Below are 26,096 nucleotides of genomic sequence, written 5' to 3' on the forward strand. Positions count from 1 at the left end.
TGTTAGAAAAAAAAATGTAAAGGAAAACGAGACCATTTCGCTTGAGGGTTGTATAGTTGTGGTGGTTTTGTGTTGGTAGATGATATCGGCCACTCCCACATTTCCAATTTTTGATTAAAATGAATATCCTTTTCTGTTTTTGTTGTGCTACTATTTGAAACCAATAAAATACATGTTTATAAATAAAATTAAAATAAAAAAATTATAATGTACAAACTTTGGTCCTCTGAATTCTTCAATTCCACAAATCAATATTCGAGGTTAATACCGTTTTCTTCTTCTTGTTGCCCGTTTTGTTAAAGCTCCCACAAATGTACTCGTTTAATAATAGAAAAAAATCCAAAACATGCTAATGTATTAAATAATCAATTAATTTATTTTATTTTTTTTAGTAAATCTCTTAGTAATTTAATTTATTTTTTCTGACTGTCAAAAAATCATCTCAACCCAATAACTTAAGTTATTAGGTAAGGTTCCAAGATATAATTTATATTATTCTCTAATACACCCTCTCAAGTGAAAATCCTTCGAGCTTGAAATTTACACAGACTTACATTACTTTATGTTTAATTTTTATCAAATAAATAGAGATAATAAGATTCAAACTTATAACCATTTGGTTATCAAAATTTAAATACCGTGTTAAATAACAATCTCATCCCAATAATGCTAAATAAGGTTACCAGTACTATAAAAAAAAAAATCCCTGACCAAAAAACATCTTTTCAAACTGTATCAAAATTCAATAGTTCTCCGGTACAGCAGAAACATTCCAGCCAGTATCTGACCGAGATTTGAAACGAGACGGAAGAATTGAAGGCTTTTAATGTACCGTTTTATTAACTAGAACGACATTTTCCAGCCTAGCAAGCATATGATTAAAATAACATCATAAAGTTCGGTCGGAGCAATGAATTCCGTGCCGAAGTTAATTTTTGCAAGCAACAATTCTTACGAATCCATAATATTGCGATGCCAAAAACATACGAGGATAATCAACCCCAAAAATTCGTCCCGTATTATGGCAAAAAGTATATACCAAGCAAGATTGATACTTGATGGAATCTTACACATAAGAATTTTCAGGAAAAAAAAAAAAGAAAACAAGAGGAAAAGTATCTTCCTAATGGACCTGATTTGCATGACACAAGAATGACTTTTGCTAGCTTTAAAAAATGACGAGAAAAGCTCTGCTCAACTTAAAAGCAAATACAGTCTCCTGCAAGCCTAACTTCCCTTCCCCGTGACTTGCAACTCTTTGTATGAAGAGAGCTTTAACTGATATTACAGCAATCTGCCCCTGACCTCACCTGTGGAACAAAAACAAATAGCCTCCTGAGTAGAAAGAGGAACAATCACTGGACTGACACCTTAGCTGCATGATACAATCTCATGAATGGCATCACCAATGGCTTCATCCTCGGATCTAACAGACAGCTTCATCGCAACATCCCTTGAACCCTCAATTCCAAACTGCAACCGTACAAGAACCTTCACATTGCCTAAGGATACACCAGAGAGTAGACACGTGTGTGACCTTGAATTGGTTGCGACAACCTCTGTTCCCTGAACAACACCCCAGAACACAAACAAAATAAAAAGATTAACATAAGAACATCAGTTAAGGGAGTGATTATAGGAACATATTTCAAATAATCACATGAGACTTCAAACATCAAATAAATATATCACAATAAACAATATCCAAGAAGGACCCCTAATTGATAAAAATAACTTGAATTGAAGGCCTTCATTAGCATTGTGGTCCTATGCAGCTCAAATATTTCTATTCTAATCAAGAAGGCAAGTAGCATAGTGGGATCGCAGCATCAATACTCCAACAAAACAGAACTTTCCGCTCCCCAGACAGGGTCCAGTTTCTTAATTCACCCTAAGAAATCAAATGGATGGTTCGGTGCCATTATCATTTTCTTTGGATAGTCAAATCTTAAGTAATTAACTAATCATCATACAGTCACATGATGACAAACTAACCTCACAAGGCTGCATGCCAAGAAGGTTGATGACAGCACTAACAGCTTCGGCCAAGCTCTCCCTTGGACCAAGACCATATTCATCCACACGCTCAAAATCTTCTCCCATGCTTTCCCAAGCATTCCTGAAATTGGAGACTCCAACCTTCATCATGAAATCTGCTGCCACAACTTCAAGGTCCTCTAGTTGGTATTCATCCTCAACACCATCTTCCTCTGCCTCACCAGTACTTGGATCAACCTGGTATATAACACCCAGCACAAAAAAGTTGAACAATTATCATTCCAAGAATTAAATAGTTGGTACTGTACTGCATATCTTCCAAGAAAAAACTTTTGTTTCTCATAAAATAACTAAACTAAAAATATAAATGAAATTTACTTCTCTGTGTGCAAGCAAACATTTTAAAGCCAGATTGGTAGATAAACATAACAAAATAACAAAGTTGTATTCCAAAAGAGTTCCATGTACAGGAAACTTAGGAAAAGAAAATACATACATCAACAAAAGAATAAAGCAGGAAAACATACCTCTTTAACAATGAACCTCAACATGTTTGTAAACTTTCCAACTGCTGTAATACCCTCAGGCTTCTCAAATGCCACAAAGGTTTGTCCAGGTGTATCATAAGGAAGAGATCGTAAAGGCTTGGATGCTACATATGCAAAGTCATCTGCTTCTGAAGCATCCACAATAACAGAGACCTGAAGTAGACAGAACAATTGATAAGATAGCACTAGGTGGACAGAATAGTAAATACGATTTTCCAAAGTCATTACATTTTCCAGTAGTTGCTCAGGAATTGTGTTGGTGCAGTTGTACTGGAACACCACATGCCTATCAAATACGTGCTTCACAACATTAACTGCATATTCTGTTTCTGCTTCTGTGAGCTCCACAGGAGCTGAGGACTGTAGAGAAAAGAAGCAAAATAAGAAACAATCACATTTAACACCAATTCAAAACACAAAGTATGTCATGTGGCTAATGTGGTTTGGATATTGAACCTTGAAAAGCTTCCCAAAGTTTGAGAATTCTGGAATAGAAGAAAGAAGCCTTTCATAAGCATCAACAGTAGATGGAGGACCAGCTGGAGGAGCTCCAAGACCAGCTGGCTTTTTGCCTGGGGCTTTCTTCTCAACAAGTGGCTGAGACTTAACTTCTTTTGGAACAGAATGAATATCAAAAGGCTCCTCAGAAGGTTCCTACGTCAACAAAAAGTACATGAGATGATTTCAAGAAGCAGTGCAATGCATGAGAGAGAAGAGGAAACTTACATAATTTTTCAAACTTGTCTCCAAATTCACTAGGGGAATATCCAGGTCTCCAAAGAGAAAAGTCTTAACTTCTTTATCAGTTTCAACCACTTCACCATCACCTCCAAGTGTGTTGAGATAAAGTGTTGCCCTATCACGAACCTGCAGACAAGGAAGCAGAGATTCTTCAAACAAAGAATTTTTGAATAGGTTGGATTGAGCATAACTTAACAAACAATGCACTTTTAATTAAAGGATGCTTGTGCACGAGCGCACAAACACATTTGAGGACATAGACTCCAAGAGACATGTATAATGTTAAAAGAATGACATACCAATTGAGATGAACTTCACAAAAGAGCATTATTCTACAGAAACTCACCTCATCATCACTGTCAAAGATACAACGTCTCAACAGGACAAAAATACGAGGCTGCAACATAAAGAAACAGAAAATTAACCATTTCATGTGACTAAGCAGTCCATCTAAAGCAAAATTTCATACCAGAAATAACAGGACACAAAATGCACAACATCATGCCAGCAATACCTTCAATGCATCAACCATGGCACCAAATTTAGCCAGAGTGCTCACAGCAGCAGCCCGAACAGTAGCATTCTCAAGATGCACACGGTTGTAGATATAGCGAATATATTTGCTCGGATCAGTGGTCTTTGGGCCTTCAATCCCCAGAAAATGGAGTATCTAATAATGTGAATGGAATAGTACCTAGCATAATTAGAAAAAAAGAAAAAAAAGGGACAAGCAAAACAAGATTGATAAAACAGCATTCTATGATAGAAGAGAAATGCTACCTGTGTGGATAGATAGGTAAATTCACAATCTTCAATAAATTCACACAAATGAAGCAAACCGCTTTCTTTTGCTTCAGGGATATCTCTGATGAGGATCACAATTGAATCTACAATAGCCTTTTTGTACTCAAATCCTCCTTCCTCCCTGAGAATGTTGCTTAAAAAGTTCATCCTGAAAGTAACAAATGGCTAACAACATTAGTGCAGGCTTTTTAACAAAGGATTATTTGGAATGAAATGTCCCTTTTAACATATAATTTCAAACAATAAAATCCCAAAAAAGTATTGCTTACAATGATCTGTACTTCAAGGGAAACTTCAAACACAGTGACCTTATGGCTTCCACAACAACAATTTTGAACTCATCAGCAATATCTGACATGAAATTTGTTATCTGCTTCATCAAGCGATCCACACTTGATTCATTTCCAGTCTTCAGTAGAGTGGTGATTGCAAGAGTGGCAATGCTTCTGTTCTGGTCTGAAATTAAACTCTCCATATCGATGTTGCAGTTAGTGACAGCCATCGGATGGGTCATTGCCACCTGCAAAACATTTCAATTCATGGTCAGCACATATGATGTGAAAATTTCCAAATGAGATGATAAGAAATATATTCAGGCAATCAACATTGCTGATAATTGATCAATTTAACATCCCATCTCTCATGCACAAACACTAATGTCCCATCTCTCATGCACAAACACTGCCACTTTCACTAGGTCAAAGCTCAAAAGTTCCCACAACCCCATCACCAAAAATCTAGTTCCGCAGCTTTCTGGAAAACTAAAAAAGCAAACTAAACCCCACTCCTAAGCACAAGCTGTAACCCCAAGATCCAATTTACTTTGCATCAGAGCATTCAACTTTATAGCTTAAAGCAAAATTCATAACCTTGTTCAAAGTGCGGACAGCTGCAAATCTCAGCACAGGCTTGGAAGAGCTCAAGAAGAGCTGGAGAACAGTAATGGCTGGAGTCAGTTCTCGGCTTGTCACGCCACTGAGCTCTGTAATTGCTCTGGCAGCCTCAAATATCACCATTTCTGCCTTATGGCGCAGACAACTCTCCAGAAAATCATAGAAAGGACGGTCCCCTGTTTGTGTGCTAGACTCACGAATAACCTGCAAAAAGTAATAAATTCATCATCAAAGCTCACACTAAAAGAGTAACAAGCATCAAAATATGTGTTTGACTAGAATAGACACACCTGACTAGTATAGCGTATCAAAAGGCATTGAGCCAGTGGTGAGCGAACAGTTCCCCTAGTCAAACTGGTAACCAACTTGCTAACAGCAAGTCGATCATTCTGTCGTATCTGAAAGTTTAGAAAGCACAAGAATTCTTTAATTCATTGGTATGTTTCTTTCTACCTAGGACCTCTATAGCAGTTATTTTCCCAAGAAAGCAATGAGGAAATACTAATAAGAAAATTTCAAAAACAAAACAAAATTTACTTCCTGAATCTCAGATGTTAAACAAAATATAAACTCAAAACTACAAACATCAAGGCTGCTATGCTTTGACCTTAGTAAGACCAGTACTTCAATTCTTTTTAAATGTTAAAATTTTCAAAGCTCTCAAGGAGACATCATTATATCTTCGCTCAAACTTCTACCAACAAAACATAGGTCACTTGTTATTTAATTTAAATCTCATAAGAGACTCCAAAATTAAGGGGGGAAATCCATTAATGCATACCTGTTGGAGCAAAGCCAGTGCATGAAATTGTACTAGGGCAGCCCTTGACTGTACAGCTTCTTGAACCTCATTACTCCACCTTTTCACAATCTCTGGGTTCGTCTGAAAAACATTAACATATATATTAGACATTTTAGAGAGGGTGTTAGAAATGAAAACAATGGCCGCTTGGCCAAATAAGTACCTGGAGTAAATGAATCCCACTGACCAAGGCTGCACTGGCAACCACTGGATTCTTGTCAACGATTGCTTGTTTCAGATATCGCTCAATCTGGGTAAGAAGGGTTCCATCTGTTATCCGACAAAGCACACGAATGGCATTTGCTCGATACATATCAGTCTTGCTATTCATGTCCTTCATTAGGGAGCTTGTCACAATAATAACCTGTTGTAGAAAAAGAAGAAAATTGGTCAGTAATCAGTGTTCATGTCGTGCATCTACAAAACAAGAAAAGACTTGAAAACAAAATTAAGGCATAGCATATAACCTCATCAGCTGATGGCGATAATTCCTTTATAATCAAATAAACCATTCTCCTCAGACCTAAATCTTTTGACTGGAAAAGCTTTGTCACAGAAAAGAAAACTTCTGTGGCTTCGACCTACAGATAATGCAAAACAAAATAATTCAGACGATATTCCATGTATAAGGCTTTCACATAAGATTTACAAAAGCAAATTTATCCAAACAGCTTCAATTGAATAAAAACAAAACTTCGAGAAGACAAAGGACCTTTTAGTTCATAGAATAATTAAGTTTTGAGCTGTCTAGCAAAAACAATTTACCTTGGTGAAGGAATCTCCCTGGTTCAATAGATAAAGAAGCTTTGTAATAACCTACAATCAAACAAAACAACACCTAACCCCATAAACAAACAATTTCCAATGTCACCTAAATACAAGCAAAAAAACAGGGATTAAGGCAACAAAAAGGAAAAACCTGTGAGCATCTTCTCGGATCAAGTTGAGGGTCATTAAAAACCCTAGCTTCCTGAAGAACAGCTCCCTTCTCAATACCCAAAAAAGGAGAGTACTCCGCTGTCAAAAGCAAACATTACACCTTTTAAATCCTAAAGCCACCTCAACTTTCGCTCAATTAACAAAGTAGTCCTTAACAAATTTATAATTGCGAACAAAAAACACTAACTAACAAGCAATTGCAAGATTCGGATCATTGATAAAACAATTCACACCATGCCGCATTAGATCAAGTGAATTTAATCAGATTTAAATAGAATCAACATCCACATTGTCATTTAGGGCTCGAAAAACACAATATGCAAAACAAGAACTAGATCAATTAAATCAAGTCGCACAATCTCGGATCCGATTCTTAGTCAAGAAATTCACGACCAAACGCATTAAATTATCCAAAACGGAACAGATCTAGCACCTAGTTATTGATCTGGCACTAATCGCCAAGGATTAAGAGATGAAACCTTAAATTGAATAAATATAAACTAAATCGAATAACAAAAACGGTAGCAGAAATGGTTTCGGTTCGTGCAAAAAAAAATCAGCAAGTTATTGAGAATCAAAAGAAACGGAATCACCTTCATCGTCGCGATCATCGTCTTTTTTCACGAGAGGCTGTGCCATCGCTAATTACGTTATTAAATTGCAGGATCTGTGATTTATTGTCTCACTAAGAAGGCACAAGTGAAATTTTAGAAGAGAGTGCTCTCTCTCTATCTCTCTGTTATTTGCTCTGCCCTCTGTGTGTATTGAGCTATGAAGAGGAGCGGGTTTAATCTGATAAGAGTGAGCATTGTGGAGTCTGTTAGAAGTAATAGTATCTAATTAATGAAAGAAAGCCACGTTGACAGGGGTTTTTGTTTTCCATGTTTAACCTCGGTATTTTGAGGTGGGTTACCAAATCGCCCTTCACCAGCTTGTTGTTTCTTTTAACTGAGGGCGATGCTGATTTTTATGGAGCCAAAAAAGGGATACTTATAAGTATTTAAAAACAAAATTAATTAATCGACATCCTTAAAAAAAATGATAATTGTCAATCTCCAATAATTAAAACAATGAAAAATAAAATTAAAAAAATAAATGAATTAAAAAAATCATAAAAAATACCAGCAAACACGAGTTATGAAATTAAAAAAAAATCATGATTATAGGTTTAAAGATGAAATTAAAATTTGATAAAATGATTAAGAATTAAAAATTTAAACAATGAGGATTATATCTCAAATATTATCAAATATTGAATTGAAGAAGAAAATTTTCATGGGTGCGATTTCATAAAATAATCCAAATTAAAAATAAAAATCAAGAAAGTGATGACCAAATCTGGAAAAAAAGATAACAAAATCAAAAACAAAATATTATATTTTAAATTTATACTTGACTCGACAAGTTAACTCGTGACCCAAGAAATCCAGGGCTTAGGCTGGCTTGAGTTTCAAAACAAATTGGAACAAAGCATGAAAAACAATTGATACTAATATTTAATTCAAAAGCAAAAATCCTCATTAAAAAAACTAAATTGAATAAATTCTAAGAAAAAAAGTTTTGGATAACTTTTTTTTTTCAAAATAAATAAAAAATCTCATTGAAAGTTGAAAGAAAAGGTAGGAAAACTTCTCGTGACGGGATAAAAAAAATAGCTAAAAACATGAGAGAAATTAGATAAATTCAAGTGAACATTCTAAATCCAAATTAATTTTTTAAAGTTATAAAGCATTAAGGTAACGTTTGGGAACGCGGTTCAACCCACGTTCCTAAAAAATTTGAAAATTTTTTTTTTGCTAAAATTTAATATGGTTTATACGTTTTGGATCGTTTTGATGTGCTGATATCAAAAATAATTTTTAAAAAATAAAAAAACATCATTGGCATGCATTTTGGCACGAAAAGTTATTTGAAAAGCATCTGCAACCACACTGTCAAACAAACTCTAAATATCATACATATACTTAACTCAGAAGCTCAATATAAAACAAATTTAATGTTGAAGAGTGAAATTAATTAAATTAATTTTAAATTATTATTTTTAAAAGAGCAAGATCTAGCAAAGAACACAAAAAATAGGATAGTACCAAACTAATTTAATATTGAAGGGTAAAATAAATTAATTTAATCTAATAAAAAATTCATTATAAAAGAGGTGGATCCAGAAAAGACAAAAAAAAAAAACAAAATCAAGATAACATGTGCTACGTTCAAAAAATTAGAAAAGTCCCATAAAAAATAAAAAAAATATCGGATCATGAAACAAAAAAAATATTATAAAAAAAATAAAAAAATCCAAGAAAAACAGGGCGAACTTACCCCAGATTAATATCTTAACTCACAACTTGCTAAGCTCCAGACTCGAGCTCAATCAAAAAAGTTAATACCCGATAAATTTAATATTGAAATATGAAATCGTAAAATAAAATTAAACTAAAAACAATTTAAAGTTTAAAAATTAGTTAGGAAACAAAATTGAAAAACAAACTAATTCTACAAATCATTTTAAATTAAAAGAATAAAAATTAAATTAAATATATAAAAAAATTAATTAGAGATGAAATTAAAAATAAAAATTACCACCAGTAAATTCGTCTACCAAGGAGAATTTTAAGAACGGTAATTGAAATTACTTGAAAGTGAATTGAGCGAGAATGTTTCAATAAAATTACCATGATTAGTCCATGTATAAATGCCGAATACCGTGCATTGTCATTAGTGATCTTCTATTCAATAAAGATACATGTGAATGCATGTTATTTTGTTGCAATGCCAATTTGATTTTACAATTTCTTACCTTGAGAATATTCCGGGAAACATAAGTCCAGAAGCAGTCAAAGGGACAAATTTCCAACCAATTTTTCTTTTTTCATGTTTTACAATTTTTATTGGCAATATTTTCCTTTAGATTTTCAGGCTTTAAAAAATTACATTTGGAGGTTAAAAGTTATAAATGCTACTTCAAAATTTACAACTCTTAACTCCAAAATACTAAAAAAGGTATGCCAACGTTGCTTAAAATGATGAAATTTTTATTATTTATAAAATAAAATGATTATCTCTGTATCATATTTAATTTTGGTGAAAAAAATAAAAAAAATATGAAAAAAAACTATTTTACTTTTAATATGTATTGTTATCAAACTTGAATATTTTATAAAGTATTTTAATTTTTTCTTTTACTTTAGTTTATATAAAGTGTTGAAAGTAATAATATTGTAACAACTATAGTTATAAGATCAAGACTGACTTGACGAGTTGATTTGAAACCTAAATTGGTCCGAGTTTAAGAAAAAATAGATGAATGATTGACTTAACATGGCTTGATAAAAAACATGGGTCACGAATCCATTGATTTTTTTTTAAAAAAATTAAGAACTTTAGGTCAGTCGAGCTGACCCTCCCGATCCATGATCTGAACCTTGCCTCGGGTCGACTCTCGAGTCGAATTTTAAATGATAATAATCACTTTTATTCGTACGTTAACTTGGGTCAACCCATGTTGACCCTAGTGACCTATGACTTGGCTTTTGCTCCCTAAGTCGAGTTTTAAAACTGCAATAATAACATTTTTTATCCTTATATTGACTCGGGTCAACCTGGTTTGACCCTCTAATCCGTGACCGCGACCTTGCCTCAGGTTAATCCTGAATTAAATTTTAAAACTATGATAATAACCACTTTAATTTTATGTTGATTCGAATCAACTTAGGTTAATCCTCGTAACACATGACCTGACTCTTACCACAAGTTGATCATCGAGTCAAGTTTTAAAATTATGATAATAATTATTTTTGTCTTTATATTGACTCAGGTCAACCTAACTCATGATCTAAACCTTGACCAATAACCCGAGATTTTCCCCAAATCGACTTCCGAGTTGGATTTTAAAATTATGATAATAATCATTTTTATTCTTGCATGTCTTAATTTGACAATTTTAAAATTAATTTTTTTACAAGGATATTTTATGAATAAAAAAATAAATATTATTTCCAGAGACATGTCCCCTTTGAACCTCTTGTTTTGAAAGTATAGAAATTAACTCTAAAATTATTTCAAAGACATATTTATTTGCATATCTCTATATCTTGAACAAAAAATATTTTTATTTACATTGTCTCCGTCTTTTTTGTTAACGAGTGACAAATGAACATAACAGTAACCAAACGTTACCTTATAATCACAGTGACGAGCAATTGATTTTATAAAGTTAATTTATGAGGTGATGAATTAATTTTATTTTATTTTAAAACAATGTTATTTTAGCTTGTAGATAAAAATAACATCGTTTGAAATTAAAAATAATAATTGAAATCAATTAGGTAGAGTCTTGCTTGGTTTTGTTGAGCTGTGAGTTGATCATCAGACCAACAGAATTTGATCATGAAAACTTTTTAAACAATTTAAAAATAAAAACTGTATATAGATGGTGAAACATGTGTTTAATATGTTGTAGTTTTTATAGTTATAGTTTAAACTTATTTAAAAAACGCAGCAAATTATTGATTTTTTAAACTCGAGTTTTTACCGCATTTTGATGAAAAATAAGTTTAAGCTAAATAACCTTTTGAAATAATGGTGAATCTATAATTGTAGTGCCACATGATGCTTAAATGTATATTTGAAAGTATAGTTGTAGTTATATTTTTTTTTTATTGAAATGTATTAAAATAATATTTTTTATTTTTTAAAAATTTTTTTAAGATCAACACATCAAAATTATTTAAAATATATAAAAAAATAATTTTTTATAGAACATGGTTTATACCGTGATTCCAACGGTGACTAAATAAATATTTATTTTGGTGTTATAAGCCGCTTTTTACATAAAAAAATATTAAATAATTTTTTAAAAAATTTTTGGATGGTATTAATTAAAAAATATATTATTTTCATTTATGGTTAATTAAAAAGCACTTTATATTTTAAAATATCATACACACAGCCGTTCCAAAACAAAATACTAATAAAAAAATAATCAATTTGATTCCATAAATTACAGGTCACTACCAGCTTTCCGTGACCAAGCAGACTAATAAACTAGAAAAGTCCGACCATCTCATCAGAACATAAAAAGAAAAGTAGGAAGAAAGGAACTCCCCCTTCTCCTCCGTGGTAGGAGTATTTAACACACAGAGAGTATCTGCTTGGTGGTCTTACGCAGTGCACAGACAAAAAGAGAAAAGTAGCTATTTAATCTCTTTCCTTCTCTTCTAATTTTCAGAAACCTAACAGACAGATCGATCGGCTAAAACAAAGATGCCTTCCCGTAGAAGAACTCTCTTGAAGGTTATCATCCTCGGCGACAGCGGGTCAGTCACCTCACCTGCCTCTTTCTCTCTCTATTTTTCTGTTCGATTCTGAACTCTAGGGTTTGCTTGTAAAATCAGGCGGATTTTTGCAGATCCTAAATTTCAATTTGACCAGTAAAACTTTTTATCTGGTTGGTTGTATTATATGTTATTTTAATTCTCATATATTCGCAATTTCTTAGATTTGTTTTTATAACCGATGTATTTTTGAATAACTTTGAATTTTTGTGGCTGTTTTAGATTATTTTCAATGAAGTAATATAGTTTGTTTGCGATTTGCAGGGTAGGAAAGACCTCTTTGATGAATCAGTATCCTTCAAACCTCGCGGTTATCTCATCACTAATTATTTTGTAGTAGAAAATAAAATCTGCATTGCAATGTTACACGTGTATACTGTTTTTTTTTTGGGGTTTTCCCTTTGACGTAATGATTTTAGATATGTAAATAAGAAGTTTAGCAATCAATACAAGGCGACAATTGGAGCGGATTTTTTGACTAAGGAAGTTCAGTTTGAAGATAGGCTCTTCACTTTACAGGTTGGTAGTGCTGTTTATATTGTTGGTTTGAGTTGGATTTCGGTAATGTAGTGAAGTGTATAAACTTTAAGGAGTTCTTAGGTGAGTTTTTTTATGTGCTTACTTGTCTTTTGTTTGTTGATTGCAAGTCAATCTATCAACTTGGTGATTAGACTTTTAAATGAAGTCAGACTGACATTGCAAAATTTCTATTTCACATCACGGTGTGCTGAATTGGAATGGTTTTGTGATTTTGTGTGGTAGTTTGTGAGTGCAAATGAAAATGATTTGAATTGAACAGAAGTCTCCATATTATCCTTAATAGAATACATGTCATTGGAATTTATTATAAAGTTCACATGCAATTTGGTGTTAATTGGATTTCAAATGGGGTCTAAGTTGGTAACTGCTCCTACCACTTTGTGGAAAAGCTTCCCATATTGATTACTGCCTGCTTTTTGTGCCCTACAACATTAGGTTGTCATTCTGCTTGTTCCAATACTGATTATTGTTTATTCTCTGCAAGTCTCCATGCATTATAGCAGGCACAAAAAATTCTTGGGATTGCCAAATATGCCATTGGATTACGAGTCAATCTTCCTATGTGTCTCTAACTCCTTGACTGTTTTGCTGTACCCAAACATTTAGCATGCCTCCTTTTATTTTGGCAGATTTGGGATACTGCTGGGCAGGAAAGATTCCAAAGCCTTGGTGTTGCTTTCTATCGTGGTGCTGATTGTTGTGTCCTTGTATATGATGTCAACTCGATGAAATCTTTCGACCATCTTAATAATTGGAGGGAAGAATTCCTCATTCAGGTATTCCTTTATTTTTTTTCAATCTTGCAGAAAAGCATATCTAGCAAAATCCATGATTTTCTTAGTTGATGTTGATTTGCGACAATAATTTGAGAAACTTTTTGCAGGCAAGTCCTTCAGACCCAGAGAATTTCCCATTTGTTGTTCTTGGAAACAAGGTCGATGTGGATGGTGGAAATAGCAGAGTGGTACGTGCTTTGAGCGTGTCAAACAAAACCCCCCCTGTTTCTATTTTTCTCTCTGTAGATAAACAAATGCTTCTTGTGATTTGCAGGTTTCAGAGAAAAAGGCACGGGCATGGTGTGCTTCGAAAGGGAATATCCCTTACTTTGAGACCTCTGCCAAGGAAGGTGTTAATGTTGAGGAAGCTTTCCAATGCATAGCAAAGAATGCCCTGAAGAGTGGAGAAGAGGAAGAAATGTAAGTAAAAAAAATAACCATGTCTATTTGCATGGCTCATCCTCAATTATGCTTTTAGTGAATGCACATTGACTAGTCTGACAAATTCATTAGAGTTTGACGTTAAACTGCAATGCTTCCTCATTTTGTTCAGCAATTAGCTTGTAAGAGTGCAGAATATTTGATTCGATGACCATATAAAAGCAATGCATCTTGACTTGTTAACAGCTACAACTTCGTTTTTCTTAAACGTTGAATGATCTGTCTGTTATCTTATTGAACAATGTTAATTACTACTGATGTCACTCGACTTTTCTGTTTCCCGTGGCAAATTTTGTGGCATGAAGATACTTGCCAGACACCATCGATGTTGGAAGCAGCAGTCAGCCTAGGTCAACGGGATGCGAGTGCTAAATTATAACCTGTTTCTTCGGCAGCAATAAATGATCTTTACTATTGCTACAAACAATTGGGCTGATTTTAGCCATTCTTATTCTTATATCGAGACTGTAAATTACATGTTTGTGAGAAAAACCCGCCCCTTGGTGCTGGACACGGTGCCTTTTGTGTAAAAACTGCTATGATTTGTTCTATGTTGTGTTTGATTTCTTTCCGGGCACAAAGCGATCTCGTCATGTTGTTATTACATGATGCTTACCTTTTCAATCAAGATACTTGTTTTGAGGAACTATTTAAAATTTAAGTTTGTCCTAGTGTTTAGGAATGCGGTTTTTTTCAAAAATTGAATATTTTTTTTGTTTAAAATTAAACCTTTTATATTTGTTAAAAATAATTTTAAAAAAATAAAAAAATATTATTTTAATATATTTTCAAATAAAAATTGCCACTCAACCTGATCAACTGGGACACCGCACTACACATTTAGACGTCGTTGCTTCTAGGTGGGAATCACATGGAAGCAATAGCATCTGCATCAATTTGTGAATCCCAATATCTTTTTCTTATATCGGACGGCCTACAACAGAGAAGTCACGCTAGTTATCTATGTCTTTAACATTTAGAAGATACTTTATGAATTCAACCATCAGCAAAATCTCACGGTACAAGTAATCATGCTTTTCATTCTCACATAATTCTGAGTTGAGATGAATGGGTCCAATGCTCTTGCAATACACCGTTGAGTTACTAGTAAAGCTCCATCCCCACTTTTTTTTTTTTTATTATTACAGTGACAATAGTGGCTTCAAACGAGAAGATTGTAAAAGACACCAGCCCTTTTTTTTTCCCAGGAGACTGCAGAGCACGATATACCATCTAATATAGGACACAGACTTGCCGCACAGTAATAATACTGCAACAGGAGACAAACTGCGCCCTCATGACCTTCCAAAAAATTAACTGCATAACATATGGAAAAAGGTATTAGAGCTTAGTCAAGTCCCTACACTGCTAAGATACAGAAGAAACAGGAGCAGAAAAGATGTATTTTTAGGTGGCTTTGGACATGCAAGTAAAACGAAATTCACGTTATACAGCTATGAGATGGAACTGTGACAGGATATCAAATGCAACAAAGCGAGTCAGTAAACACAGAAAAGAGGACTCACTTGATAAAACTAGTCATAGCTGACTGGGTATAAGAATCAATGCAGTTCTATTCACACGCATTCTGAGGAAAGACTACTTTGTTCCAATTGAAGACATTTTGTCCTGACTAGAAGGCCGAATTGAATTTCCTGCTGTAGTGGTTGTTGACACAAATGTTCCAGGAGGGGTATTAGCCAATGTACCCATCGGTGTTGAAATTGGTGGCCTTTGGGTAGCCATGTTCATTGGTGGTCTCGGAAATGTGTTTGCAAAGTTCATTGCAATTCTGTTGGAAGGTAATGATTGTGGCATTGTTCTAGATGAAGGTGGTAAACCAAGTCGGGCTGCAATTATCTGAGCTCGTTCTTGGTAAAGTCTCTGCCTTGACCTGTCCAGTTGCTCCCTCACCCTCATTATTACACTATCCATTTCATTAAAGAAAGCCAGTTTGGTTTCCAACTTATGTAACTGCAACATATGGAACCATCCACAAGGTCACACTTCTATGGACAATGATAGAATACAGCATAGAAAACCAACTGGGCTGTAGAAATACCTGCTTCTCAATCAACGAGGCAGCAAGTTCCCGAATTTGGTCCTCTTCCTGGTTTGCAAGAAGTTTTGCCTTCACTGCTGCTGCTGAGAGAGCTGAAACTGCAGCACGCTTCAGTTTATCAATGTTATTGTCATCTTTAATCACTTCACTATCAGGCTTCTCTTTCTTGCTGTCTTTTGCAACCTCATCTGCAAAGTGACAGAAAAATTAAGAACATACAATCATAATGGAAAAAATCTCCTAGCCAAAAAATCAAAATAACCATTGCACATCAGAAGCACCATGGTGTAAAAAATTCTCCCACCAAAATTTTGAATAGACCTCCTATGATGCTCAATTCAAGTGCAGATGATGCAAGAGATTGATATAAAAGTTTTAGCATGCACCCAGAATAATTTGCAAAATTGCTGAACTCATCCAGTTAAAGCTTTGAGAATACATCACTGTTTCTTTTTCTCTCTCTAACCATAACCACTGACAAACTCAGACTTTCTACGAACATTAAATGCCCACTGAACTCCATCCCAGTCATTTATTTTCAATCATATCCATGATCCCTTTCGAACATACATATTTCCTCCCAAATCTAACACAAGCACGCACAGAGAGAGAGAGGGAGAGGGAGAGGGAGTGGGAGAGGACCTGCAGTGGCTCCACTTTCAACCTTTGGATCCGAGGACTCGTTCACTTCTGAAGGTTGTGAAGATGACATGTCTACATCAGCTGTTGCCTCTGTAGTTTGAGACTGCTCTCCTGTTGCATTCGATTTCACTGGTTGCTGTGACCCATTGTTGTCTGCAGGCAGAGAATCAGACACCATGTCCACGTCCTTTGACACGTCAACAGCTTGAGAGGGTTCATCAACTGACATTGATGCGAATGATTGAGAATGCCCATTCTTTTCTGGAGGCTTCAAATTAGACACCATATCCACATCCTTAGCCACCTCTGTAAGCTGAGAATGCTCTTCAGCTGAAGATACTTCCAGTGGTTCCTTCCCGGAGCTTGGTGGACACCCTGACTTGGGTGGTATCTCATCTGATTCCTTTACAATACCTGGTGTGTGGTCCTTAGGTAACTCTGAACTGCTAGATTCCTTTGATCTACCAGGTTCAACTTCCTCATGAGTAACCACTATCTCTCCGTTTACAACATCTACTTTACCTGGGAATTCACCTTTTGAAGAATCCAGAGGTTTCTTCTCTTCAGGAATGGAGTCTTCAACTTTCTTGTCACTGTAATCATCTGACAAATCTTTGTTGTCTATACCTGAGGTAGGGCTATTCCCTTTCTGGCTTTTTCCCTCCTGCTTGTCCTTTAGAGCATCCTGATCAGCCATTTCAGTAGCAACACTGCAAATCTCTTACTCGCATAAGACACAGACCCAGGAATTGCAAAGAAAATTAAGTTCCAGTAAAAGTTCACATACCAATCACTGCAAGATGGTTTCTTTCTCTCATCTGGTGGATCTTCCAGGAGAAAGCAATGCCTTGATGCCAGCTGCATGCCAGGAGAATTGCTAGACAAGGATTTCAAAGCACTGCAGGCTGAAGCAGTAGCGACATCAGGTCCCACTAATCTTGCCAGAAACGATGCCTATAGAAGAAAGGAACCCATCAGTTGAATGATATTAGCTGCATTTTTTAACATGCTAACGCATACAATGCCATAAGCCTCAAGGTTAATCCTTTTTATACTTTTATCTGCAAATAAAAACTTTTTAAGTAAATGACGTAGTTTTCTGCATGCTAACATTCAACTTACCAAAGCCATGACAGGATTTCCAACTTCAGAAAATGAAAGTCGGTTTTCAGGAGTTGGGGAATAGCCAACAGCTTCAAATGCTTCTGTAAGAGCCCTGAGTGCAACATTTTCACCCATTTCCTCACCAGCCTTCACTCCACTGACATCTTCTGATTTTGAAGTTTCCTGACCATTAATCACATCACCTCCTTGACAAACTTTTACTCCACTCGTATCTTCTGGTTTTGAAGCTTCCATTGGCACAGTCAGGTGTTGTTCCTCATCAGCACCTGTTTTAGTGTCACTTGTATCATGGACATCTTTAGGGGCAGATGTGTCATCAATGGTTGCATCAGCATCTGCTGTTTCTTTAGAAGTACCATCCATATCATTGGCGCAGTCAAAAAAGGCATCCTCAATTGGCATTTGAACAAAGTGCAATATACACTGAGCCTTCGTTTTTGTGGCAACATGTTCTGCAATCTCATTCCAGTTTTCTTTATAGAGTTCCAATGCTTCAAGAAGAAGTAGAGTCTCTTGATCTGTCCACTTTCCACCACTTACACCAGCAGCCTCAGCAGGCTCCATGAGAATAAAATCTGATGAGGACATGTTTGAGCCAAACTTTCTATTATTAAAGCAATCGGCACATAAATCATAATCTGCCTGTCCAATAGGAATAAAATTAGAAAGAATGCAATATATAAAAGAGTAAAAAATGGGAGAAACTAAAATTTGGCAAGCATCTGTAGCCCCATTTCATGTATCATATCACTGTTGTATATTCTGTAAAAAACTAACATTTGGCATGTGCTTCTATCCTCTTTTAGATCCAAGCTACTTACTAAAAGAGATTCTGTACTTCACAAACAATTGAATTTGAATGGTGCAGGATTAAGGGAGTGTTTAGGACAATGGTAGAGATTCAAAGTGTTTTTCGCTTGGAAATATATTAAAATAATATTATTTTCTTTTTTTAAAAAAATTATTTTTAACATTAGCACATTAAAACAATCAAAAAAACACACACAAAAAAAATAATTTAACCCAAAAAAATTATAAAAAATTGCAAAACTGCGGTTGAACCACGGCACCAAACACCCTCTAAAACCAACAAATTCTAGGGAAGAACCAACCTCCTTCTGGCAATGATAGCGCTTGCGCGAGCAATCAGCTGAACAAGAATTGCAGTGGTACTCAACAGATGGCCCCTCAAGCTTAGCCAACTCTTCAGCAATTGCCGACTCAGGAAACAATCTAGATGGTGTAGTTGGAGCTGTGAAGTTAGATTTAGTAACAACAGGTGGACATGTTTGAATGGCTTCAAAGCGAAACAACTTTTCAAGTGACAAATCTTTCTTTGCTGCTCCATCACCATCAGCGTTTGTAACAGAATCTAATTGTAATGGATGGAAGTTAATTAATCCCCAATAGTCCAAGAACTCTAACACCTCCTGCCTCGCTTCTGAGTCTGAAACTTCAAGTTCTGATAAATCTTTCAATTCAATAAGAGTGTTTGGATTTGCATGAAACTTCTTCATAATCCAATTACGTATATCTAAATAGGTGTCAGGTGTCCGGCTTTGGGACTTCCCATTAAAGAATGAAGGCAGTAAACGCTCCTCAAGCGAGTGAATTTGTGTCCATGAAAACCAACCTGTAATCCAAAAGGAAAGAAACCAAAAACTCATTTTCTGTCTCGACTAAACAATTCGCTCACTTAATTTTCACAAGAATTTTAAAATTTCCACATAAACAAAACACAGAATTTCTCACATTCTCGATTCATGAACAACAGTACAAAAGGCACAAAACTTGACCTAAAAAACCCTGAAATTCAAGAATTCTCATAACTGCAGCTGATACATACACCAAAACCTCAAAATTTTCACATTTTCTCAGAAACCAGACTCAAATTAACAAAACTTTTCCCAGAAAAAACACAGGAATTTAAACTTCCACCACTTACCACAATGACTAGGCACAACATGAGCATTAGAATCACGAGATCTAATAACCTCAAACTCTGCTTCAATTTCTGCTTGCAATTCCTCCACCCTACTCCTCCTCTCCTCCTCCACCACCGCAGCAGCATCCGGCACCGCCGCAACTACCTTCTGTTCGATCTTCACGCCTGCTGAAGGCGCCGAAGAAGTCGAGATGTTAGGGATTTGTCTCGCTCTAGTCAACGGACCGTTATGGAACGAGAGATTAGAAAATCCAGCTTTCTCGCGAGTGAGCCGTTTCGATGGTAGAGGTGAGGAGAGAGAGTTTGAAAGTGAAGCTTTCCTTTTGTGCCCTCCAGCCCGGCGCCTCGAAGTTGCCGGTTCAAATGACGCCGGCGAGTCGGCAAAGCTCCCCGCCGGTTTCTCCTCCATTTGTGACTGATTTTGAGGTTTTTTTTTTTTTTTGAGTTAGTGAGTGAGGGAGATGTGCTCCATTTCTGTGGATTATTATTGGCAGAGAGGAATTTTTACTTCCAGATAGTGAAGCGTTTTTAATATTTTGAATAAAAAAACATGTTGATTACTGCTGTTTTGGTTTTTAGTCGATTCAGTCCTTTTACTTCTTTTTTTGTTAATCTGGAACACTTTTTTTTTCCTTCCGATTTGTGATGGATCAAGCCTCCATATTTATAAATATAAGTGAATGGAAGGAATTGGTCAATATTAAGTAATTAATTTAAATGAATAGGGTTTGATTTTATAAAATATATATTGGGGAGGCTAATCATATGAATATCAATACTTAAAGGATCATGTAAGTATTTTCGAGGTTATAATACAAAGTGGTTTTTAGAATTATTTTTTATTTAAAAATATATTAAAATATTTTTTTAAAATTTTTATACTTTTGATAATAACATATTAAAATAATTAAAAAACATAAAAAAATTAATTTAATATTTTTTTAGTTAAAAATATCTAAAAACAGCAACTAACACATTACCCTGCAATACCTTCAGATTAGCAGTGATGGATATTATTTTCTTTTCTTTTTTAACAAACACCTCCCCCCCCTCTCTCTCTCAAGAATACCCGGGAAATGAAATCCTTTATTATCCTTTGCATGTGCATCCTTTTTACCCGCGTGAAAAATTCATGGTCAATCGCTAGTCAAATTATATATTAATTAAAACTAAATCTTATTTATAAATAATGCTCGAGACATACCTTTTATACAAACATTATGTATTGAAAAAATAAATTAACGAAAAGAAGTTGAGAAGAGAAGCTCTTTGATTATTAAAATGTGCAGTTAAATTTGCTTTTTAAAAGTCACTAGTTCGAGTATCGTAAATTTTAGAGCAACTAGAGGCTTATATGATCATTAACTTCAGGGTCCGTGAGATTAGTCGAGATGTGCGCAAACTAACCCGGACACCCATGTTAATAAAACAAATCCATTTTCCTCGTTTATATTTATCTTTATTTTTAAAATAGAAAAAAAACTATCTTAAAAAAATAATTGATTAAGTGGATAAAAAAATAAAACTTCTTCGTATAATTCATCTACTCCTTATGATAATGACTATAATTATCAATTTGAATTTGAACTCTTTGAAGTTCTATATATATACGATATTTGTGTGGTTCGCATTTTGTTAATGAAGATAGAGCTATAGATAAAAAAAAATGAATGAAAGCATGGTCTAGAATAATTTTTTTTATTATTATTAATGTGGATGTTTAGGCCAGTTTACGCATACCTCAACTAATCTCATGAGTCTTGAAGTTAACGACCATGTAAGCCTCCAGTGACCATCATATTAGCAACCACCATATGACTCGAACTTGAGATTACAGAAAAAGTAAATCTCTTGATCTCAAATTCTTATCATTAGACCACTTACTAAATAGCTATGGTCCAGAATAATTGATTGGTCATATTGGAGACCATAATAACGTTTTAAGCCTCCAACTATATATGATGACATTACATGATGTTGTTGTCAATAAATATGGATTTTTTGTTTTTCTTTTTTGTATATTAGGGCTTATAGCTTTAAATTAAATTAACCAAGCAAAAAACAAAATCAATTAGTTCACAACACAATACTAAATAAAGACCCTCAGATGGGTTGTTAATAATCTAATTCTCCTAAACAACAGTTTTCTTGTATGACTGATATGCTATAGCATTTTCTTTTTAAAATTTGGATCTTCCGGTCCTCGTTTAAAAGATCTCGTGCTATAAATCTTGAAGGATAGTTCAACTAGTTAGTTCATGAATTTATTTTTTAATAGTTATAAATTCGAGTTCTTTCAAAACTACTAAAAACTTATATAATTATTAATTTTATAACCTTTAAAATTAATTAACATATACACAAGTCTATAGCTACTCCAATCGAAGTGCAAACACCGGCATTTATTGCAAACCCTCTAATCCACGAGCCCAAATTATCCCGAATAAGCCTCCCTGTTCATGTGTATCTAGGATTTCCTTTACTACATTTAGCTCTGTTTGTTTCATTATGTTGTGAGCATCTCCATCCTTAGCATCTCTGATTTCCTTGACCAACCTTCTAACATCTCCTATCAAATTCCTTCGTGGCGTTGCTGCCTCCTAAAAAATGCATTTCTTTGTTTCCATAGCAGTCACATGGACACCTCAAAAACTATGGCAGCGTTTGGAAACGTGGTTGCGGCTGTGTTTTTAAAAAATTTGAATTTTTTTTTACTAAAATTTAATATGGTTTGTACGTTTTGGATCGTTTTGAAGTGTTGATGTTAAAAATAATTTAAAAAAAATAAAAAAAATCATTGATATGCATTTTAATATGAAAAATTATTTGAAAAGCACCTACAACCATACTGCCAAACACGCTCTATAGCCCATTGCCACCCTTCCCTCGTAACTTTTTCTCTCAATAGATTAGCAAACATCCATGGCTATAGGTCCAAAGAGAAGAAATCACGACCCATGGCGTTGACGTGACTGATGATTGGAATTTTAATTAATTAATTTTAAAAAAATCACTGAAAATTTTTAATATATCATAAAAAAATTTATAAAATCAGGTTTGTTATAATAAATGCGTATTTGACTGATGTGTTTGTATTCATTTTAATATTACTTTTAGTTTTGGATCGTCAATTACTTTTATTGGTTTAAAGGCCTTATTTATGCTTACCTCTACTAGGCTTCGGTTAATAAACCTGATTTTTTCTTATAAAAACAAAAGAAAATGGTGCAGTCATGATTTAAACTATAAAAGGAAAAACAGTTTTTTATGGTTGTCAATTCTATTATTGTATTTTGCTTTTTTTTTTATTGAAATAATAAATTTTTGACTTTTGACTTTTCAATATTCCATTTTGAAATTATATACTATATATAACTCAAAATATTAATTCAATATATATAATTTTAATTTAAATATAAAAATAAAGATAAATTAATTTTAAATCATGGAACGCAAATACAATTTCAAGAATTTAAAAATAATTTTAAATATTTCAAAATAGTAAAGACTCAAGACTAAAAAGAACTAATTAACTTAAAATATTCAACACAAAAAAATATCAGAATATTAAGAAAATAAAAGGTTTAATTAAAAAAAGTATAAATTAAACATCAATGTTGATATTACTGTTCTTAATGACATGTGATAATCACTGTTTTTTCTACCATTTTTATTTGTGTATTTTTGTTTCATGATAAGAAGCTGAAAGCGGATAATATTGCTAATGATGACGATGATACCAAATTGCTCAAATGATAATATTGACGCTAAGGATTCTGATACGGTGGTTAGGCAAAATCCAATCCAGTACAATTATATAGGCTTTTGAAAGTGTTTATAAAAATATTTAATTTTATTTTATTTTAAATTAATATTTTTTTAATGTTTTTAAATCATTTTAAAGTGTTGATTTTAAAAATAAAAAATAATTATTTTAATAGATTTCTAAATAAAAAACACTTTGAAAAACAGTCGCAATTACCTTTTCAAACAGACACCACTAATAATTAAATGTAAAAATCCTTACACATGTATAGCTTAATAATTTGATATATTTTGAAACAGGTTTATTATTTTCTTGAATTTTAGTTATTAGCTTTTTTTTGACCTGTTTTGAGTATTTTTAAAGTTTTGATGGACAAATAAGATATCAATAAGGTATTATGTTGGTTATGGGTGATTTTAAAAATTTATTTTATATTATTTAAGATTATTTTAAATGTATAAATAAACCTACAACGAAAAACATGATTAATTAATATGTTTTTCAGGATGTTTTTTTTGTTAATATCCTTGTAAGTTGGATATAGAGTTGAATTAGTTATTTACCCATGATTTGCCGTTGCTGGGATAATTTTTATGGTAAAAAAATAAATGTCCAAGCTTTTCAAAAGCATTTTTTACAACAAAAAATTATAATTATAAATAAAAAATTATATACATATATTTAATTAAATAAATTAAGAACCATTTGTGATAATAAATGCAAAAAAAGTATTCACGCGTCTATTTGACTAGCCTAATTGTAGATCGAATAATGTTTTTGTAACACAAATGAATTAATGTGTAGGTGTTATTAACATGTTTGTTTTTGGATTCGAGGAAACCCCACCCCCTGGAAAGTGCACTTTGTGGGCTCAGGTGAGTGAGTAAAACCCTAGTTGTCTCAGGCTTTTACAAGAGGTGCACGCCCTGACTCGAACTCGAGACCTATTGTGCAGATCTCAAGCCCTTTGCCATCATGCTACGCCCCATGGAGACCATTAACATGTTTTTTGATAACAAGTAAAAAATATAACCGTAAATCAAAAAATTAATTCTTATATATAATAAATATAATGAAAAAATATATTTTAATAAAGACAGGTAATATCTTAATTTTATTATTAACATAGTAGGAAAATATAACAATGTTGCAATTGCTATATTAAAACACCATTTTCTTGGTTTATATATTATTATTGACATGCATTTTTTTAACTTAAAAAATATTTTTTTATTTGGCATGTTGAATTAAATATTTTAAGACAATATATTTAATATATATTAAAAAAAAGGTCTATTCATTACATATTATGGTTTTTGAAATACAATGTATTTTTATCGAATCAAATATTAGCCTGTACTTTTATGAATATTTGTGGATTGTTTTCAAATCATAGTGGCCTACAAGTAATAATATTTAATCAAGCTCAGCCTTGCTTGCTAAACAAAATCTTCCTAGTTTTTTTTTTAAATAAAATCATGATACTTTCTATTATTTAATAAAAACACGAATCTCCAACTCATAAACTTTATGGCTGAATCTAAAACCTTTTAAGAGAAATCCCTGATCCCAATCTCTACATTCTTCTAGCCGATATGCTAAAACTCCCCTTCAGATTGCTATTACTTTTATTCTCTAAAAACCCTAAAATTTTGGTGATAGTACATGATCAGGGCTAAAGATATGCTCTTATACCTCGATTATTTTTATAAAAATTAATTTTTTAAAAAATATTTTTATTTTTTTATATTTATTTATTATTAAAAAAGTTAATTAATAAAAAATACTTTCTAGTAAAAAAAAAAAAAATTGGCTTGGTTTTTAAGAAAATATATATTTTTTTATTTTAGATGGAAAATACTTTCAAAAAGTTATGAAAAATATAGAAATGTCATATTATTTACTAATTATATCAAATTTGATATTTAAACTTTTGATTATAATATATTTTGTTTTAATTTTTTTTCTTCAATTTTATTTATTAGAATTTGATTTAATTTGATTTTTATTTCAACTTTGATCTTTATTTTTATGATTATTATTTGTTTTTCTTTAATTATTTTTTTAATTGAAATTTTTTATCAATTAGTTTTAGTCCTTATTTTTTTAATGTTTTTATTTTATTTGAAATAATTTATGAAATTATAATTTTTTTTAATTTCATCATTTTTCAACTTTTTTTTATCTATTTAGATTTGATCTTCGTTATTCTGATTATTATTTATTTTATTTGATATAGTTTATGGAATTAAATTTTATTTTTCAATTTCATTCACATTCAATTTTTTAATTTGTAAGATTTGTTCCTCGTTATTTTAATAAACTTAAAAAAAATAAAAAATTAATAAGTTATTTTTCAGTATATTTTTCATGATATAGTCAAATAATAAAAAATATTTTATAACTTATTTTTTATGATACTACCCAACATTATAAAATAATATATTTTTTAAAAATTTATAAAAAAACCACTTTTAAAAAGAAATTTATTCCCGGGCCTCAATTTCTAAACCCAGAACATATTTTGGGAATCAACAAGAAGCCCGTAAGCTTTGGTGACCGTGCATGGCGAGGGACCTGAAGATTTTAGCGAACATCATTATCTGGCAAGCTGATGTTTCTGGTGCTATTTTCTGCAGAAGCTAGGATTTGCTGCTTCTTTATCCACTGTAAGAGAAAAAATCAACCACTCACATGGCTAAAGATTTTTAGATCCGAGCAATCAAGAACATAGCTTTTAA

At 33.0% G+C, this 26,096-nt stretch overlaps 3 protein-coding genes across 3 annotated transcripts; 1 reads left to right on the plus strand and 2 right to left on the minus strand.

Annotated features, from left to right (window-relative positions):
* Positions 1-992: 992 nt before the first annotated feature.
* Positions 993-7,528, minus strand: LOC133698621 (coatomer subunit gamma). The gene is made up of 18 exons (XM_062121614.1): positions 7,319-7,528; positions 6,706-6,803; positions 6,552-6,602; positions 6,254-6,367; positions 5,950-6,150; positions 5,766-5,867; positions 5,275-5,382; positions 4,961-5,188; positions 4,361-4,611; positions 4,068-4,239; positions 3,802-3,957; positions 3,634-3,684; positions 3,273-3,413; positions 3,003-3,200; positions 2,775-2,906; positions 2,526-2,699; positions 1,996-2,235; positions 993-1,566 (listed from the first exon to the last, which is right to left on the minus strand). Exons 1-18 carry the CDS (start codon positions 7,362-7,364, stop codon positions 1,372-1,374), a joined length of 2,658 nt encoding a protein of 885 aa, XP_061977598.1. The 5' UTR covers positions 7,365-7,528; the 3' UTR covers positions 993-1,371.
* A 4,216-nt stretch (positions 7,529-11,744) lies between these two features.
* Positions 11,745-14,396, plus strand: LOC133698174 (ras-related protein Rab7). Its single transcript, XM_062121022.1, has 7 exons — positions 11,745-12,040; positions 12,323-12,349; positions 12,478-12,577; positions 13,228-13,374; positions 13,482-13,562; positions 13,649-13,794; positions 14,121-14,396. The coding sequence occupies exons 1-7, from the start codon at positions 11,988-11,990 to the stop codon at positions 14,185-14,187; spliced, it is 621 nt and encodes a 206-aa protein (XP_061977006.1). The 5' UTR covers positions 11,745-11,987; the 3' UTR covers positions 14,188-14,396.
* Positions 14,397-14,829: 433 nt separating this feature from the next.
* LOC133698173 (SWI/SNF complex subunit SWI3D-like) lies at positions 14,830-20,087 on the minus strand. Its single transcript, XM_062121021.1, has 8 exons — positions 19,590-20,087; positions 18,757-19,277; positions 17,642-18,286; positions 17,307-17,473; positions 16,520-17,229; positions 15,878-16,065; positions 15,342-15,789; positions 14,830-15,132 (listed from the first exon to the last, which is right to left on the minus strand). Exons 1-7 carry the CDS (start codon positions 19,996-19,998, stop codon positions 15,415-15,417), a joined length of 3,015 nt encoding a protein of 1,004 aa, XP_061977005.1. The 5' UTR covers positions 19,999-20,087; the 3' UTR covers positions 14,830-15,132; positions 15,342-15,414.
* Between the last annotated feature and the right edge of the window lie 6,009 nt (positions 20,088-26,096).

This window comes from Populus nigra, chromosome 7 (assembly GCF_951802175.1).
Source record: "Populus nigra chromosome 7, ddPopNigr1.1, whole genome shotgun sequence".
Classification (NCBI taxonomy): Eukaryota; Viridiplantae; Streptophyta; class Magnoliopsida; order Malpighiales; family Salicaceae; genus Populus; species Populus nigra.